Raw genomic sequence first — 16,108 nt, forward strand, 5'->3', positions numbered from 1 at the left:
ACGCAAAGTTTTTACTGTCTCATGGCTCAAGCACCCTGGACGGGACGTCAGCTCTCCAGACGCCCGACGGTCAACCGGAACCACTCGGAGCGCCACCATCGATGCCAGCTCCCAGCCCCACCGGCCCTCCCGCCAGGCTCACGGGGGTGTAGGGCCCACGCAGGGAGCCCGCTTCTCTCTCCCCGGCCCCCGGGGAGCTCCCCCCTCAATCCTCAGGGAGCATCCCCACCCTTGGGCTTCCTTTCAACCTGGAAAGAGCTTCCTGAACCTGCCGTAAGCTGAGTCGCTTATGATGACCTTGACATCGGCCACCCCGGCCTCAGGCCTCACATCCACCGCCTGCACCGTGGCCTCCTGATGCAGCCAGCTGGGAGGAAGACGCGTTTGGTGGTAACGGGCGGCCCCGACAGAGCCCCGAAGCCCCCAGCGAGGCGTCCCGCTTCTCGGCGGGTGGCATCGCCCACGGCCCCGGCCTGCGGGTAAGCGGCCGGCCACCTGCTCACCGCCTGAGCAGCCAGACCGGCTGCGGGGGATGCGGCTGCCCCGCGTCGCACCCGGACCCCACCTGGCGCCGCCTTCCCCGCCCAGACCCAGGGCCCCGCCCCGCGCAGCGACTGGTGGGACCCCCGCCACCCCACCCCCGCCGGGCCGGCCCGACGCACCTCAGCTGCGGCCCCGCCAGCCCCACTCGCAGCGTGAGGACCCGCCTGCCCGTGGCTCTCAGAACTGCTTCCTCCAGCCTGGCTTTCAGCTCTTCCAGCCCGAGCCCCAGGAGCGCAGACACCGCCACCGCGCCGGGTTCGGCGGGTATGTACCTGTAGGGGCGGCCGACGGCTCAGCGAGGGGGGCCGGAGCGGGGACCCCGCCCGCAGGCCCAGCCGTGACGGGCTCGGATTGTGCCGGGCGAGGACGCGGCCCCGCCAGAAGGTGAGACGAAGGACGTGCGTGGGTCTGGGGTGCGATCTGGGCCCGCGGGGTGGCGGGTCCAAGCGTGCCGCTCGAGCGGCAGCAGGCGTGGCAGGGCACGCCTGAAAGCAGGAGCGGGGAGGCGGCCGCCCCGCCGGCGGGAGACCCGCGTGCGCCCTGGTCGCCAGCGCGAGGGTCCGGCGGCGGTGGGGCGGCAGGCGCTCACCCGGGCACCAGGTCCACCTTGTTGGGCACTTCCACCATGCAGTCCAGCAGCGGGCGCGGCAGCTGCAGGGTCCGCAGGGCCGACAGGACGCTGGCCTTCTGCAGCTCTGTCTCGGGGTGGCTCACGTCTCGCACGTGGACGATCAGATCCTGAGGACCAGAGGGGCCAGGCAGTCGGAGAGCTCGGGGCCAGCGGTGCCCGGCCCCGCTCGGGAGGACCCGCCAGGCCCACAATGGGGGCTGCGCACCGCTCTCCCTGGGGGGTGGGTGCGGCTGCCCCACGGAGGCTTGTGCCCCAAGAGGGAGGGTGGGACCTGAGGCCACAGAGCCGCTCTGCCGTGCACGGAGCCCCCCAGTGCCCCTCGTTCCGGGCCAGGCTGCCGCTCCAGGTGCACCCGGACTGAGGGGCCGCCTCGTGTCCCCGCCCCGCAGGTGCTGGCCATACGCCTGCGTGCGGCCACTTGCCCCCGTCACCAACCCCCCACCCAGCGGGTGCTGTGCTCGAGGCTCCGGGCCGCTCCACTGTTCTGTGAAACCAAGCTCACGTTCTAAAAAGGCTTCCACCCCTATTCCACACGTTTTACAGGCAGGTACCTTATGCAAAATTCAGAAGAGACAGAAAAGGAGAAAGAGCAGCTGAGGGTAGTAATTCTGCCACAGGAAGGACGGCCCTTCACAATTTGGGGGGTTCGCTTCTGGGTTGTCTCTTTTTTTGGATGAACTTAAATTTTCTTTTAATCAGCGTTTCAGTTCAGTTCTAGATTTTCAGACACTTTTGAGGACGGTGCTGGCAGCTGCACGTGGCCCTCAGGCTCAGCTGCTGTGACCTCGAAGGTGCTGGGGCATCTGTCACCCGGAGGGCCCCGCAGACCCTGTACCCTGAGTAAATGCCAGGGTTCACTGGCTCGGGGCCCCAGTGCAGCCAAAAGGTGCAGAGAACCCCTTCTTCATTAGCATTGCCTTCACAGCACTTACACTCGTACAGAGCACAGCTCGCTGAGGGCCAGGGATGGGGGGGATCCAGTCATCGTGAAGTTTTATGTAATGTGACCCTGCCCCGGGATGCTGTGATGAGGGGACCCTGCCCCGTGATGCTGCGATGAGGGGACCCTGCCCCGGGATGCTGTGATGAGGGGACCCTGCCCCGTGATGCTGTGATGAGGGGACCCAGGCCCGTGATGCTGCGATGAGGGGACCCTGCCCCGGGATGCTGTGATGTGGGGACCCTGCCCCGTGATGCTGTGATGAGGGGACCCTGCCCCGTGATACTGTGATGAGGGGACCCTGTCCCGTGATGCTGTGATGAGGGGACCCTGCCCCGTGATGCTGTGATGAGGGGACCCTGCCCCGTGATGCTGTGATGAGGGGACCCAGGCCCGTGATGCTGTGATGAGGGGACCCTGTCCCGTGATGCTGTGATGAGGGGACCCTGTCCCGTGATGCTGTGATGAGGGGACCCTGCCCCGTGATGTTGGGATGAGGGGACCCAGGCCCATGATGAGGGGACCAAGGCCTGTGAAGCTGTGATGAGGGGACCCTGCCCTGGGATGCTCTGATGAGGGGACCCAGGCCCGTGATGCTGTGATGAGGGGACCCTGCCCCGTGATGCTGTGATGAGGGGACCCAGGCCCGTGATGCTGTGATGAGGGGACCCTGCCCCGTGATGCTGCGATAAGGGGACCCTGCCCTGTGACGCTGTGATGAGGGGACCCTGTCCCGTGATGCTGTGATGAGTGTACCCAGGCTCGTGATGTTGTGATGAGGGGACCCAGGCCCATGATGTTGGGATGAGGGGACCTGCCTCCTGTTGGTGGGTATTTGAGGCGACCTGGCCCTCCACACTCACCGAATGGCCCACGTCCTCCAGGGTGGCCGAGAAGGACTCGACCAGGCTGTGGGGCAGCTGGGAGAGGAAGCCAATGGTGTCCATGTAGATGACAGTCAGCCGGGAGGGCAGCCACCCCGCGTGGGCTGTGACGTCCAGCGTGGCAAACAGCTGGTCCCGGGGCTGGATGGCGGCGTCCCCTGTCAGGGCCTTGATCAACGTGGTCTTTCCTGCACGTCGGGCACAAGGGGACCATGCGTCTCAGACCCCTCCGGTCCCCCACCGACCACTGTGGACCTCGGGGCTGCCCCACACTGATCACAGGGCGCTGGAGGATGGGCAGGGGCAGGAGGTCTGTGCGCTCGGAACTCTCCGCAGGACCCATGGGACGCTGTGCGGGCTGTGCAACGACTCAGCGGCCACTGTCTAGCCTTCAGGGTAAAGTGGACCAGGGCCAGGGCAAGAGTGCTGGTGTAGACGGGAGAGATGGCATAGACAAAGACAGTGGTGACGTGCATGTGAGGTGGGCAGGCGTCCAAACAGGCGGAGGGATGGTCCCGTGGAGTAACCGAGCTGTGGTGTGGTGTCCGGGTAGACGAGGGAATGGTGGAGTAGGGGGGTGCAGTGTGTGCAGAGAGGTAGTGAGGGTGTAGACAGTGCTGTGTGTACCTGAGGAGGTCCTAGAACACCCTCCTCCACAGCCTTTCCTGACAACGTGGACACTTTCTCCACCGAGCCCAGGTTCAGGGGCAGCAGCAGTAACCGTCCAGCCCAGGGAAACCCCTGGCTACGCCTGTAAGTCCCGCCGATGGCCCACCAGGAGGTGGTGAGGGGTCCTGCCGTCGAGTAACTGGATGGCGGGGCTCGGCCTGGACGCCCCTGCTCAGTGCAGGACCCCGAACTCCCGGTCAGTGAGAGTCGGGATCAAGCCAACACTCACTGGATCCTGTGACAGTTAGCGGAGGACACGGCACCCTCTGGGGATGCAGCCAGGAGGGGCAGTTGGGATTTCATGACACGGGTGATCTTACCTGTAGACATTTACGACTTTTCAAGCCTGGACACCCACCCCACAGCTTCCTGTGCACGTTTATGGGACATTCCCGCCCTCCTCTGGACGCAGACCGTGAGTGCCTGATAAAGGGACGGGCCCGTCACGGCGGTGCTTCCCGAGCACGTGGCGGGGCCGGGCCTCAGGGGAGCCCAGCAAGCGTTGTGGACTGAATGCCCACAGTGGAGGGAACTGGGTGCTTTCCACTCATCTCAGGGCACCTGGACCCTAAAGGACGCCCTACCCTCTGTTCCCCACGTGGAGTCCACTTGATGTGCTCGTGCAGACAAAGCTGAGGACAGACTGTGACGTTTTCCTCAGCAACATCTGAACCACTCTGATCCCTGCAAGACCCTGTTCACTCTCAACGGACTTAAAACTGTCACTACTTCCTCGTTCTCAGAGTCTGGAGGACATCCACTAAGAGGGGCGTCAGTCCACGGCAGTCACACGGGGGGCCGCCCCGGGACGGGGCCCAAGTGCAGCCCTTCTCACTGCGGGCTAGCCCTCCATGAATACTCAGTCTCGCTGGGTTGGCAAGTGGGTCCCCCTAGCGTACACCTGCCCGGCCCCGGGGAGGGCCCACTTCTCACCGCAGTTCGTGTATCCAACCACGGAGACCACAGGGAACTCCCGCCGCCTCCGCTGCTGCCCCAGGAGAAGCCTCTTCCGGCGGAGTCTGTCCAGGGCCTTCCGAATCTTCGCTTCCTTATCTTTCAGGAGGCGCTCTTGCACCTGCATGAAAGACTCTCCTAGAAACACCCGAGATGGTGAGTCAGGGGCAGACGCAAAAGGGGCAAGAGCCACGGGGTGCCTGCAGGGGACGTGGACAGGCTCACGCGTGGGGCTGCAGGGACCCCCCCTCCCCCACCCAGCCTGCTCCCCTGTACACTTGGCCCCAACACCTTCTGTTCTGAGACAGCTCTGCCCGGCGCGAGGTGGCCTTGCACTTCTGCCCTCTGAGGTCTCCTGGGCTCCCCTTTACCCAGGAGGAAGAGGCCAAGGGGAGAGCCTCAGAAGGGCCCCCATGATACCCACAGTGGGCTGAGTGGTGCCCCAAAGATGTGTCCACACCCTGACCCCCAGGACCTACAGATGGGGACTTATTAAGAAACAGGGTCTCTGCAGATGTGATGCAGTGAAGGGTCTGAGATGAGGTCCCCTGGAGGAGGGTGGCCCTACAAACAATGACAGGGTCCTTCTAAGACACAGGAGAGGAGGGACCCAGACACAGAGGAGAAGCCCCGTGAAGATGGAGGCAGAGACGGGAGGGACGCGGCCACAAGCCCAGGGACGCCTGGAGCCCCCAGAACCTGGAAGAGGCGGGAAGGACCCTCCCCGGGAGCCTCTGGAGGGACCACAGCCCTGGGACACCTTGACCTCAGAACAGGACCTTATTTGGACAAAAGGTCTCTGCAGATGTGATGCAGTGAAGGGTCTGAGCTGAGATCCTCCTGGAGGAGGGTGGCCCTACATCCAATAACAGGGTCCTTCTAAGACACAGAAGAGGAGAGACACAGACACAGAGGAGAAGCCCCGTGAAGACGGAGGCAGAGATGGGAGGGACGCGGCCACAAGCCCAGGGACGCCCGGAGCCCTCAGAAGCTGGAAGGGGCGGGAAGGACCCTCCCCTGGAGCCTCCAGAAGGAACCAGCCCTTATAACTCCTTGATCTGGTCTGCAGGATTCGGGGAGGATGAATGTCTGTGGTTTTAAGGCACCGGTTCGTGGTCCTTCGTTACGGCCGCACCAGGGAAACACCTTGATACCCTCCCTTTGACTGTGACCACGGACGAGGCCCCATCAGGACCTCTGAGGAACGTCGTCCCCTTTGTAGGGGTGGTGGCCCCCCTTCTGAGCTCCCGGTGACAAGACGTCAGACACGGTACCTGACCCCATGATGTGGCGAGAGTCCCGTCCTCGTCCGCCCAGGTGGGCAACGTTGTTTTTCAGGTGGGACCTGGCGTGGAAATGGGTCGGCTCAGGAGACGGAAGCATGTGCCCGTGGGAGCCTGGGACAGAGCCCTGGGTGGGGAGTGGGCATCTAGACAGGAAGAACAGGCTCGCTGGGGGCCTCCCCGCCGTGTGGGCCTTCACGGGAGGGGACGGAGGGTCCCTTGCTGGGTGGCACTCCAGTGGGCCACGTGCCCTAGTAGGTGGGTTGCTTGGACATGTCCCCACTGGCCACATTCCACCCTCACCACCCTGGCAACAGTCGAGGTATAGAAAAGCAAGAAGGGGTCCAAGCAGGGTTCCATCTGCCCCGAGCCCGGGCTCTGGAGGTACCTGAGCAGGGGGAGCTCGGCCAGCGCCACCTGCAGCCGGGCCTCCTTGGTGCGGGCGTTGCAGCGGAAGATATGAAGAACCACCGTGAATCGGTCAAACACCTGCACGCCCCAGGCGGCCTCCAGTTCCTTCTAGAAGATGGAGCGCGAGGGAGGGGACCTGTGGTGACCCCAGGCCCGTGGAGACCTGTGTTCTCACGGGGACACTAACCCACTCGCTCAGCCGCCGTGGGCGGGAAACAGCGAGCTTCTGAGGTACCTTGGTGGGTGCAGCCATCCTCTCCACATTCAGGAAGACGGCGGTGATTTCCGGGGACCCTCTGATTTTCTCTAGGAAAAGAGGTTGGCCTCTCAGAGGTCTGCACGTCCATGGTGTCTGTCTGGGGACCCTGCACTTTGGCCGTGTTCGCCGGACACCCCGAGTCTCTGAGCACAGTATTTGTCAAGTGTGGGTCGGGAAGGACCGGACCGGGTCCATCTTCAGGGGAGTAGATCTCACACACATGGGGGGTCCCGTGACCCCGTGGGGACTGCGTGCCCGTTAGACACAGATGGGCGGTGAGCGCCCCCCTCGGCATGTCTCCCGCTCTGAGCTGTGAGCTAGACATGGCTTTGGGACGGGGACGTTGCGATCCATGGAGGGCAGGGGTCACACGCAGGATCCCCTCTGCAGGGCACTGGGGAGGGGGGTGGGCTGGGCTGGGGCGCAGGGCTGGCGTGCGCCCGACTCTCAAAGGTCCCGCCTGTGTCCTGGGGCCTCGTTTGAATTCTGACACGGGCGTGGTGGCTTTTGCCATCTGATCCAAGTTCCTGTGAGGCCCAGAGGGACGGCCATGCTTGCTTTGTTTCTGGGAGGGTGACGGGGACACGTGTGCTGGACTCACCTGTCAGGCGCTCCAAGGTCCCTCTGCCGAAGACGAGCTTCCTGTCTGGCGTTTTGGTGGGCACCACCACCGTGTCCACCACCGACCAGCCATCCAGCGTGTGCACCAGCGCCTGTGCCTCCACCACCTGCCACTCAGCTTTGGGGAGAGACAGGCCAGTGTGAGGGTCATTTACGGCTGGGTCAGCCCCGGGCCGTGTCCAGCCCTGCCCAGGGCCCTGGGCCACGTGCCCCAGGCTGGGACGGCTTCCTGCTTCCTGCCTACACAACGGTCCCGAGAAAGCGACCCAATCAGCGTTTGCTCGAAATGCAGCTGCTCTTCTGGGTAGGTGGTCAGGAGGGGTGGACACAGGACCGGGAAGGGGAGCAGGGCCCTGAGCCGAGCAGGGACGCGGGGATGCCCCCACCCCCCGTGCTGGAATCTGGGACGTCTGCCCCGTGGGGACTCATGGTCCCTTGAGACCCACTGGACAGCATCCCCTGTGAGGCTCCCAAGGGCCCATAAAACTGCGGGGTGGGGCCCTTGCTGAGCCTGGCCCAAGAAAGGCAGCGCCCACCCAGGGCCCCGGCCGTGAACGGTGAGGGTGTGTGTGTGTGCGTGTGCGTGTGCGTGTGCGTGTGCGTGTGCGTGTGTGTGTGTGTGTGTGTGTGTGTGCAGGAGCCCAGGACACCGAGGGCACAGGCCGTGGATGGAGGGCTGTCGGGGGCCGCCCCGCCCTAGGCTCTCCTCCTGACGGTCCTTCCCGAGCAGGAAGGGGGCATGGGATAGCAGAGACTCTCCCCTGACGGACAGCAGGCAGATGGGCAGTGATGCCAACGTGTCCCGGGGCTGGGCCGGACAGGGTGGACGGGGCTGACTCAGGTCTGGAGGGGCGGTGGCCTGGAGGACAGCTCTGCGGGGCCCCGGGCGTGTTCTGTGAGATGTGGAGCGTGTACCCCAAGCCCCATGGGAGGCCGGCCCCCCATCCCGCGCCTGTGCCCCCGCCCCCTGGGAGGCCACCCTTGCACAGAATCTCAGAGCCGTGGCCCCTCTGTGGCACCGCTGCTTCGCTGTCCCCACTCCCCGGACACCTGGGTGCTGCTGTCTCTGGGGTCACCTGACCCTCCTCAGGGCACAGCCAGGACACAGGCCAGAGGCTGGGGAGTAGGGGCCAGGCAGGGTCTGAGGCCACAGATCAGGGTCCCCCCCTTCTCTGGACCGTGGTCCTCATCCTCTGGGCTATGCGGGGGCCCCATCTTCTGGGACATGGGGGGCGGGGTCCCCCATTCTCTAGGCCAAGGGGAGGTGGTCTTCTTGGGTGTGACGCCCCATGGGCCCGCCAGCTTGTCCCACCTCCTGCACCTGCTGGTCGCTCAGGTCAGCAGGTGCTTGGTCACGCCTGACCTCCGTCCTTCAACTCCAGGTCTGACCCAGCAGTAATCCCTGCAGGTGCTGTCTCTCCTGATCGCAGGGGCCACAGCCCCAGCTCCGTGGTGAGAGCCTGCGCGGGTGCCAGCGGCCTCCCTCCTGCTGCGCTGCGCAGCTGCCTGCCTGGGGGTCTGGCACCCCGCAACCCCACCCTGAAGGCCAGGGTTAGGATTCGGTGGGGACGGAAACGGAGAAGCACTAGTGCGGGTCACAGCCCAGGGGCACAGGCACCATAAGAGACCGAACCCTGATCCCAGGACCACAGAAGGCTTCCCCTTCCCCGCACGTCAGCCCCTCACCACTAAGGTCCATTTACCGCAGTTCCTTTCGCCTTGTGCATCACGTCTAGCTATCAAAAAAATTACCAGGCGCACCAAACGGCAATCCGAAGAGGCAGAGCAAGCATCAGAACCAGACGTGGCAGCGGTGTTGGAATTACTGAACCAGGAATTTAAAACAACTATGATTACCATGCCAAGAGCTCTAATGGATTTAGTAGACAGCATGCAAGAACGGACAGGCAAGGCAAGCAGAGAGATGGAAATCCCAAGAAAGAACCAAAAAGAACTGCTAGAGATCACAAGCGCTCTGGCAGAAATGACGACCGCCTCACGCGGGCCTGCTGGTAGACTGGACTTGGCAGAGAAAGGATCCTGGAGTTCAAGCATATGACAACATGGGAAATTAGAAATGTCTGCTCTGCAAATGACGTCATCGGCGGACTGAGAAGTTAAGCCGCAGACCTGGGAGAAAATATGTGCAAAAAACACATCCGTAAGCGCTGGTATCCAAAATATAAAAACAATTCTTAAAGTTCAGCAATAAGAAAACAACCTACTAAAAAATGGGCCAGACACCATAACAGACACCTCACCAAAAAGATATACAGATGGCAAATGAACATAGGGCAAGATGGTCCACATCCTCTGTCATCAGGGAAATGCAAACTAAAACAGCAATGAGACACCACTACACACCTATCAGAAGAGCCAAAATCCACAATCCTGACAACACGAAATGCTGACAAGCGTGTGCAGCACCCCTCCCACTCACTGCTGGGAGGGGAGCAGAATGGTACGGCCACTTCGGAAGATGCTCTGGCAGCTTCTCATAAAGCTAACATAGTCTTACCATACAATCCGGCAATCATACTCCTCGGCATTTGCCCAAAGGATGTGAAAACTTACATCCACACAAAAACCTGCACATCGATGTTTATAGCAGCTTTATTCAAAACTGTCAAAACGGAAGCAACAAAGGTGTCCTCTAGTACATGACTAGATAAATAAACTGTGGTCCATCCAGACAATACAATATTATTCAGCGCTAAGATGAAATGAGCTGTCAGGCCATGAAAACACATGGAGGAACCTTAAATGCATATGACTAAGTGAAAGAAGCCAGTGAGAAAAGGCTACACACTGTGTGGTTCCAAGTCTATGACACTCTGGAAAAGGCACAACAATGGAGACAGTAAAAGGCCCAGTGTTTGTCAGGGGTTTAAGACGGGGAGGGAGGGATGAACGCGTGGGGCACAGAGGATTTTTAGGGCAGTGAAACGACTCTGTATGATGCTATAATGGTGGACACACGTCATCGTACATTTGCCCAAACCCACAGAATGTACAAGACCAGGAGTGAACCTTAATTAACGTAAACCGTGGACTTGGGGTGACGATGTTATGTCAACATAGGCTCGTCAGTTATAACAAATTCACCGTCTGGTGGGGATGCTGAAAACGGCAGAGGCCATCCGTTGGTGAGGGCAGCGAGTATATGTGAAAAGTCTCCATACGTTCCCCCCAATTTTGCTGTGAAACTAAAATCACCCTAAAAACAAGTTTTTAAGAAAAAAAAGGAACGAAGCACTGACACAGGCTACAACATATGTACGCCTCAGAAACATGGTGCTCAGTGAGAGAAGCCAGACACGGAAGGCCACATATCACGCACATGAAATGTCCAGGACAGGCAAATCCACGGGGACAGAAGGCCGACTCCTGCTTGCCGGGGGTTGGGTGGGGGAGAAGCAAGGGGGAGGCCTACTACTGAGGGTACAGGGTCTCCTTCCGGGGAGATGAGAATGTTGTGGAACCAGACAGAGGTGGTGGCTGCACAAGACTGTGAACGTCCTAGTTGCCCCTGAGTGGTGCCCTTCAAAGTGGTTAATCTTATGCTCTGCTAACTGTACCTCAATAAAGCTCTAAGAGGAGTAAAGGAATAAGGAGAATGCCACCCCTCAACCCGCAATCGCGTCACTGCTCTGCTCAACCCAGAGTACCTGCGATGACCTGACTCCCTGCATGGCTGCACCACTGCAGTGACTTGGCTCTGACAGCCCCTAAACAGCCGAGGGGCAGCGGTCCCAGGAGGGCCCAGGACGTGCTCCCTCAGGAGCCCTAACCCTGGACACTGTCCCTATTCATCCGTGGGGTCCGTCTCCCCAGGCCATCCAGGACCACCCTGGTGAGACGGCCCCGTCCCCGCCCCCGTCCGTCCGCCTTCCTGCTGGGTTCTGAACACAGCACTCAGGTCAGGCGGCGGGCTCCTGCCCGGCGTGTTTGCTGTCCTCCCAGCACGACCGGGGCGGGTACAGTGGGGTTGCTGATGCCCGAGGGCCATGGAGGCAGGTCCCAGGCGTCTCAGGGGCTCAGCCGGGTTCACGGTTTCTGCTACAAAGGGCGTGTGAACACGCTTGTGCACAACCTTCGGGCGTAGTACTCAGCGTTACACAGTGAAAGCGGGTCAACAAGGGCTTAAAGCTGAGCGACACACCCCGTGCAAACCGGCGTTAGTTGTTGGATTCTCTTCCTTTACAGATGGGGAGGCTGCGCGGGGCAGAAGGGGCCGAGCGACAACCTGGGGCGCGTCCGAAAGGGGAAGGGGCCCGGACCCGCTATGTGCACGCGGGAAGGCGCCCCAGCCCAGAATTAGGATTTCCAGGCCCGCTGCAGGGGTGCGGCTGCCGGGAGCGGGTCGGGTGGGGGCAGTGCTGCTCTCGGAGTCCCGCTCCCAGAAGCCACGCCACAAGGGCTCCAGCCCTCAGAGTCACGCCCCCAAAACCACGCCCCTTCAGCCCGCCCATTCAGAAGCCCCGCCCTTCGGCAGCTCAGCCCAGAGCGCCAGAACTCGAAACCCGCCCCCGGCGTCCCCGCCCTTTAAGTTCCGGGACTCGGCGCTCTTCACGGCTCTCCCCCCCATCAGTCCGCGGCCACAGTCACGGTCACCTCGGGTCCCCGGCGGCTTCCCGGGCCCCCACTTGACGTCAGGGTGAACCAAGCACACGCGCTGGGTCCCCGCCGGCAGCAAAGGGTCCCTCCTCAGCAGCTCCTCCTCCTCCTCTTCCTCCTCCTCCGCAGCTTCTGGTTCCTCCTCACCCTCCTTTCCTCCAGTCCGACTTCTCCGGCCATCTGCACGTGGTCCCCGCCCCCCACCCCCTCGCCCCTCCGGGCACCCCAGGCCCCCTCGGAAGGCGGCGAGCGCACGCTCCGGGCAGGGCGACAGCGGCGGCGCGGCCCTCGGAGCCCCGCAGTCGCGAGCCACGCGAAAGAGCCAGGACCCCGGGCGGACGGCGGCTCGCACGGCCCACATACCGCAAGCGCTCCTACGCAACAGGGCGGGGCCTCAGGGGCGTGCTCCCGTGCAGGCTGCCCATTGGCCGTCCGGGTCACGTGCTCGCCGCCGCCTGATTGGTGCGCGCGGTCCGGGCCGGGAGGCCGGTCTGGGACACCGCAGCCTGGGCACACGTTTCTCTCTGCTGCGGATGCTCTAGGCGGCTTCCCAAGGCACGTAGTGCCGGAGCAGGGCCAGACCGGGCACCCAACCCAGTGGGCGCTCCCCCACGCTCGCCACCTCCCCGCACCCCGGTCAGGCCTCTGCGCAGGGTCGGGGTGCGGTCCTGGGGATCAGTCCCGTCCTCCGGAACCCCGAACTCTGCCTTGGTGGATCCGAGTGTGGCTCCAGGGGTCCCAGACCCTGCCTTGGTGGAGGTCCGAGGGCGGCCCCCGGAGCCCCAAACGCTGCCTTAATGGTCCGAGTGCAGCCCTGGGGTCCCAGGTCCTGCCTTAGGGCTCTTAGTGTGTCACAGGAGTCCCAGATCCTGCCTTGGGGGTTCAAGTGCATTTCTGAGTGTCCCAGACCCTGCCCTAGGCGTACAAATGCGGACCCGGGTCCTAGACCCTGCCTTAGGGGGAGTCTGAGTGCAGCCCTGAGGGCCCAGAACTCTGCCTTAGGGGTCCCGGTTCAGCCTGGGTTTCAGACCATGCCTTGGGGAGGGGTCCCGGATCCGACCTTAGGTGTCCGGGTGCGGCCCCGGGGGTCCTAGACCCTGTCTTGGGGATCCAGTCCCATCCCTGGAGGTCCCAGACTTTACCTTGGGGTCTGGAGTCTGGACTGGACGGGTATTGCAAACACTGCTTGGGGGTTTCAAATCCAAGTCCGGGGATCTGAAGTCTATGGTGGTAGCTTGACTGTGGCCCTGGGGGTCCAGGCAAGTCGCGGTGGATCCTAAACTCTGCCTTGGGGCTGTGTGTCTGGCCCAGAGGTCACAAACTTGGGCTTGGAGTCTCCTGTCTGGCCCTGGCAGGATGAACTCCGTGTTGGTAGCCCGAGTGTGGGAATGCAGCCCTGGGCCCCAAGACCCTGCCTTGCCGGCAGGGGTGGGGGGTCCTAGTGGGACTCCAGGGGTCATGAACCCTGCTTTGGGGATCCCATCCTATCCCTGGAGGTCTCGAACCCTGTCTTGGGGGTTCCACTTGATCCTTGGGGATCCCAGACCCTGCCTTACGGGATCTGAGTGCAGCCCTGGGACTCCTCAGCCTTGCCTTGCAGGCCCAAGTCTGTGACAGTGCATTCCCAGCCTCTACTTTGGGGGGGTTGAAGTGCCGCCCTTTGGGTCCCAGACCCTGCCATGGGAGTCCAAGCCCATCCCCAGGGGCCCCTGACTTTGCCATGAGTGTCCGATGCTGTCCTCCTGCAGGAGTCCCAAATGCTGGTCGCGGCTTCCCAATAGGACAAGGGGGTGTTCCAAAGTCTGCGATGGTAGCCTGAGTGCAGCCTTGAGGGTGTGAGTCATGCTAGCGGTCTCAGGCCCTGCCCTGAGGGTCCGAATCCAGCTGGCAGATGGAGCTTGGTTCATGATAGCAGACTCCACGGCATCACAGAAGGTGGGAGGCAGGCTGATTCCAAAGGAGAACCCCTCCCATTCAGACTGTAATTAGTCATATTCTCTTGGCAAAACTTACAAATGGCATGGTAACCCTAACCCCACCATTGAAAAAAAAAAAATACAGTCAAGCCCCAGCCATCACGAATTTGCTCGGCGGGGGGGGGGGGGGGGGGGGGGCGGTGAGAAGTCTCTGATTCACGGACGATCCTGCACTTAGAATCAGGAGAGCTGGTGGGTCACCTCTCCCCCTTCGCAGCAGTAGGAAACGATGACTTTGATGTGGTGCCTCTGTCCCCATGATGTTGCCAGTTTCTTTTCAGTGGCTCCCTTTTGTAACTTGCTTCCCTCTACCGACAAGAGGTGTTAAGAAGTCTAATGGTGGGCTATGCACTTAAAATCCCCAGGGTTTGGGGGTGTCCGCACATTTGGGAGATGCTGTGAGTGAGTCGGGGTGGCAGTGTCATTACATGGCTTACAGCTTCAAGGGCTGCATTTAGCAACTTGACTTTTCTTGTACCTTAGATGAAGGTCTGGCCAAATTGTGGTGAAATCAGAGTCTGTCTCAAAAGGCAGTGGCCCTGAGAATATGTGTAAAGGCTACTTATTAGGGATTTTGTCAGGATAACAATCTGCTCAATTTGTGTACGTTCATTACTTGGGCTTGAAAGTGCATTTTCCCTCCATGGAAAAAAGTGACATATTTGTGTAGATAATTAGAAGGTGCAGAAAACAACCCAGAAGGAAATAAAGATCACCTACAATATGACCATACAGAGATAACTATTGTTAAGATTTTGCTATTTATTCTTCCAGTTTTTTTAGTGTACATATACACACAGGTTTGTGGATTCATATCATATATATTGTTTTATAAAATTTTTAACGTAAATTGTATCCTGCATATACTTTCAGTACATAAAGTAGCACTGTGTCTTGACTGCGTAGAATGTGATTCAGTGGCTATTTCATCAGTTACTTAATCCCTCATGTTAACTGGGCTTACATGTGTGCCTGGGGATATGACTGCCATGTAGTGAGATCACTGTTCTCTATTCACTCCTCATGCATTTCATATGAAAATAAGCGGCAGCCCGACTATAATTTCGATAGTTGTACTGGGCAAATCACTGAAATGTCGAGGAGTTTCTCATTTGGGCATTAAGCATGAGTGAGTGAGAACCTTCTTTTCTTAATTGAAGTATAGTTGATTTACAATGTTTCAGATATACAGCAAAGTGATTCATTTATATATATATATTCTTTTTCAGATTCTTTTCCATTATAGGTTATTACAAGATATTGAATATAGTTCCCTGTGCTATACAGTAGGTCCTTGTTGGTTGTCTATTTTATATATAGTAGTGTGTATCTGTTAATCCCAAACTCCTAATTTATCGCTCCCCCATCCCCTTTCCCCTTTGGTAACCACAGGTTTGTTTTCTATGTCTGTGAGTCTATTTCTGTTTTGTAAATAAATTCATTTGTATCATTTTTTTTTAGATTCCATATATAAGTGGCATCTTATGGTATTTGTCTTTTTCTGTCTGTCTTCACTTAGTATGATAATTTTTAGGTCTACCCATGTTGCTGCAAATGGCATGATTTCATTCTTTTTTTTTTTTTTTTTTTTTTTTGCGGTACTCGGGCCTCTCACTGCCGTGGCCTCTCCCGTTGCGCAGCACAGCCTCCAGACGTGCAGGCTCAGCGGCCATGGCTCACGGGCCCAGCCGCTCCGCGGCATGTGGGATCTTCCCGGACCGGGGCACGAACCCGCGTCTCCTGCATCGGCAGGTGGACTCTCAACCACTGCGCCACCAGGGAAGCCCAATTTCATTCTTTTTATGGCTGAGTAATATTCCATTGTATACATGCACCACATCTTCTTTATCCACTCCTCTGTCAACGGACATTTAGGTTGTTTCCACATCTTGGCTATTGTAAATAGAGCTGCTGTGAACATTGGGGTGCATGAATCTTTTATTTTTAACTTTTAATTTTTTTATTTCTTAAAATGTCCAGATAATTTAGTATTGAAATAATGCGACAATTTTTCAAATTAATGGATTTAAGGAGAAAATTCACATACTAATTGCTATTCATGTTTACAATGTTGGTAAGCCACTTAATAGAACTCAACATTATTATTGACTTAAACATTTATAAAACATGAAGAGTTGCGTGATAGGACATCTGTCTCAGTCTAAAAGTCTTTATCGTGTTGACTGGGGAAACACTAGGGCCACCTCATTAAAGCCAAAATCAAGATAAAAATGTAGACTAGCACATATTACTATTTTTAGTATATTATCTAAAATAATTACGTGAGAAAAATATTTAAAGCAAATAGTTAAAATTACTG

At 59.1% G+C, this 16,108-nt stretch overlaps 1 protein-coding gene across 1 annotated transcript; it reads right to left on the reverse strand.

The window, feature by feature from the left end:
- Positions 1 to 12,173, reverse strand: LOC309839260 (putative GTP-binding protein 6; the record flags this gene model as incomplete). Its single annotated transcript, XM_082680959.1, has 10 exons — positions 1 to 367; positions 663 to 815; positions 1,133 to 1,281; positions 2,978 to 3,186; positions 4,601 to 4,759; positions 5,896 to 5,966; positions 6,293 to 6,423; positions 6,551 to 6,621; positions 7,176 to 7,313; positions 11,810 to 12,173. 10 exons carry the CDS (start codon positions 12,171 to 12,173, stop codon positions 244 to 246), a joined length of 1,569 nt encoding a protein of 522 aa, XP_082537085.1. The 3' UTR covers positions 1 to 243.
- Positions 12,174 to 16,108: the final 3,935 nt, after the last annotated feature.

The sequence above is a fragment of the Grampus griseus genome (assembly GCF_964374135.1).
Source record: "Grampus griseus genome assembly, chromosome: X".
Classification (NCBI taxonomy): Eukaryota; Metazoa; Chordata; class Mammalia; order Artiodactyla; family Delphinidae; genus Grampus; species Grampus griseus.